Below are 2,383 nucleotides of genomic sequence, written 5' to 3' on the forward strand. Positions count from 1 at the left end.
TCCAGTTATTCAAATACTGTGGGTTTTTTTTTTTCAATGTGTAAGATTTAATATTGTAGGGTGTGGACAAGTGTAGTCCAAGTGGTAATAGGACTACATCCCCCAGAATGGCTCTTGGCTGTAATGGAATGAGAGACACCTGCCTGTAGTTAATTCCAACCCCGAGGCATTCTGGGGGATGTAGTCCTGTACCCACTTGGACAAGCTGTGTTTTTTTATGCGTATTTCATACTTTAAATTATGGCTTAACGCGAGGAGTAAGTTATCATAACAATGTAGTTAAAGAGAGAATTAAAACAACAGGTAACAGCTGTAGCCAAAGGGTTTGCATCACCCTGTCGAATTAACTCATGTTGCTTCATATGGTCAAATGAAACCTGCCGAATAATGTTACGTTTAAATATTGAATTACGTTAGTTTGGCTTTCCATAGCCTTAATGAAAAAAAAAACAGACAACAATTGAGCAACCTCGCTCAGGCAGAAAGCTTCGTTCAAGTTTCATGACGCGATTAAACACGCACCTTGATAGACTTTGTGGCCAGGTAATTGTTCCCTCCATTCAGAGCAGTCTTGCTTGTGAACAAGATCTGTCTCTTAGCGGGAAAGTCTTGCACCAGAATTTCAACCTCGATGTTTTCTGCGACACCGTGAGCTTCGACGACAACGTTTTCATCACTTTCAACCCGCAGCACGTTGGGCGCGGTCATCACGTACCTGCAAGGAAAACGCACGCGTTTAACAATCCTGGTTTCATTACACAGCGCTCTTCTGCGCCCTTTGCATTGCATGCCGCAGCTCGCTTCCCCGCTGAGTTGTTCTGCTTTGTTTTTAAATCTATCCGGGCTTGTCTGGAGAATCCTAAATTCCAGAACTCAACAGATCGACACATTTCCTTCAGATCGAGTGACCTCGCAGCTTTAGGACAGGCGCCTGACCCGGTGTCACTGTATCTGCCAGCTTCTATTACAAAATGCGCTCACTTGATCCCTAGCTTAAATATTTGCTTTGTCTCAACAAACAGAGTGAAACAATTGCAAAGGGGTCAAAAGTCCTCCACGTTTATAAAATGCAACTCCTGACGGCATGCCAGCTGAAACTTCAAAAAGCCTTCTTTCTTCTCTCTGGCTGTGAGCAAAACACGGGATGTGAAATGCAAGCGATGTCGCAGACACATCCTGGTGATTTTCTGTAAAGCACAAGACATAGCGCTGTGCAGCGTAAAGAAATGTCAGCTACGAAGTGTCCTGAGGGCATCAGATATTATAATAATAATACTGCGCCTTTCATACTGGACACCGCTTTACGAGATACGAGACTAGGGCGGTCCTCACACTAGGGTGTGTGAACCATGCATCAGCTGCAGAGTCACTTACAACAAAGTCTCACCCCAAAGACGCAGCACAAGGAGGTTAAGTGACTTGCTCAAGGTCACACAGTGAGTCATTCAGTGGCTGAGCTTGGATTTGAACCGGGGACCACCTGGTTACATACCCGTTTCTTTAAACGCCGGCCCAGGGCATTTCCCATCTTTCACTCCCAGAGCGAAATCAAGCTACCCTGACACTAACCCAACCAAACCCCTGCCCTAAAACCTAACCCTAACCCAATACGTCATCCTAAACCTGACCATGAAGAATCATCTGCTGCACTCCGGACTCTCTAGAGGATATTCCTGCGCGCTGCCAGCGCTATCAGAACCACATCAAACCCGAACCCCTTTAACATCAAATCAAATTGCAGCCACGCTTATTCGAATCAATGCCGTTACATTGTTTACTGATCTGTAAAACCGTTCAGTAATGAAAAACTCTCATTTTGCTATATTGATAAAAAAAAAAAAATACAATCTGAAAATGAATTTAGCGCGCTATAAGAAACACGCTTGGCTGTATTAACGACCCGCTTATTCATAACTCGTCTGCCCAGTCTCTTTCTTTGAGGTGATATTAAAAGGTTTTGACTGTGTGTGTGTGTGTATACAATGAATACTCACAGTGGGCTCCCATTACAAAGTGCTGGGAAGGAGAGCGTCAGGACAGCGAGGCAGACTGTAGCCACACTCATGATGCTGAGCTGAGAGTCCGAAGCGCAATACTTTACAGCGAAGGCTCTTTTATACACAGACAGCGCATCCTGTGAACTGATAACCTTGAGAATCGTTTACACAGCAGACAAAGCAGCGCCCAACATTTAACCCATTCAGGTGTCCCACAGAGTAACGCCGTGCAAGACAAATAAGCACCCCTCAACTTCAAAACACGCGCGGTCATTACGCTGCAAGAAACAAACAGGATGAGGATGATTATTATTGTTAATGTAGTTTTATAAGAGTTAAAAGAGACGTTCTCTAGATGTTAGAATATACCAATATGGCCAAAATTG

The 2,383-nt window shown here is 44.2% G+C and overlaps 1 protein-coding gene across 1 annotated transcript; it reads right to left on the reverse strand.

The window, feature by feature from the left end:
- Positions 1–522: 522 nt before the first annotated feature.
- Positions 523–2,107, reverse strand: LOC121312454 (complement C3-like; the record flags this gene model as incomplete). The annotated part of the gene is made up of 2 exons (XM_041244255.1): positions 1,995–2,107; positions 523–715 (listed from the first exon to the last, which is right to left on the reverse strand). Coding segments are annotated over exons 1-2 (264 nt in total), but the record flags the coding sequence as incomplete, so codon positions are not given.
- Positions 2,108–2,383: the final 276 nt, after the last annotated feature.

The sequence above is a fragment of the Polyodon spathula genome, unplaced genomic scaffold, assembly GCF_017654505.1.
Source record: "Polyodon spathula isolate WHYD16114869_AA unplaced genomic scaffold, ASM1765450v1 scaffolds_3923, whole genome shotgun sequence".
NCBI lineage: Eukaryota > Metazoa > Chordata > Actinopteri > Acipenseriformes > Polyodontidae > Polyodon > Polyodon spathula.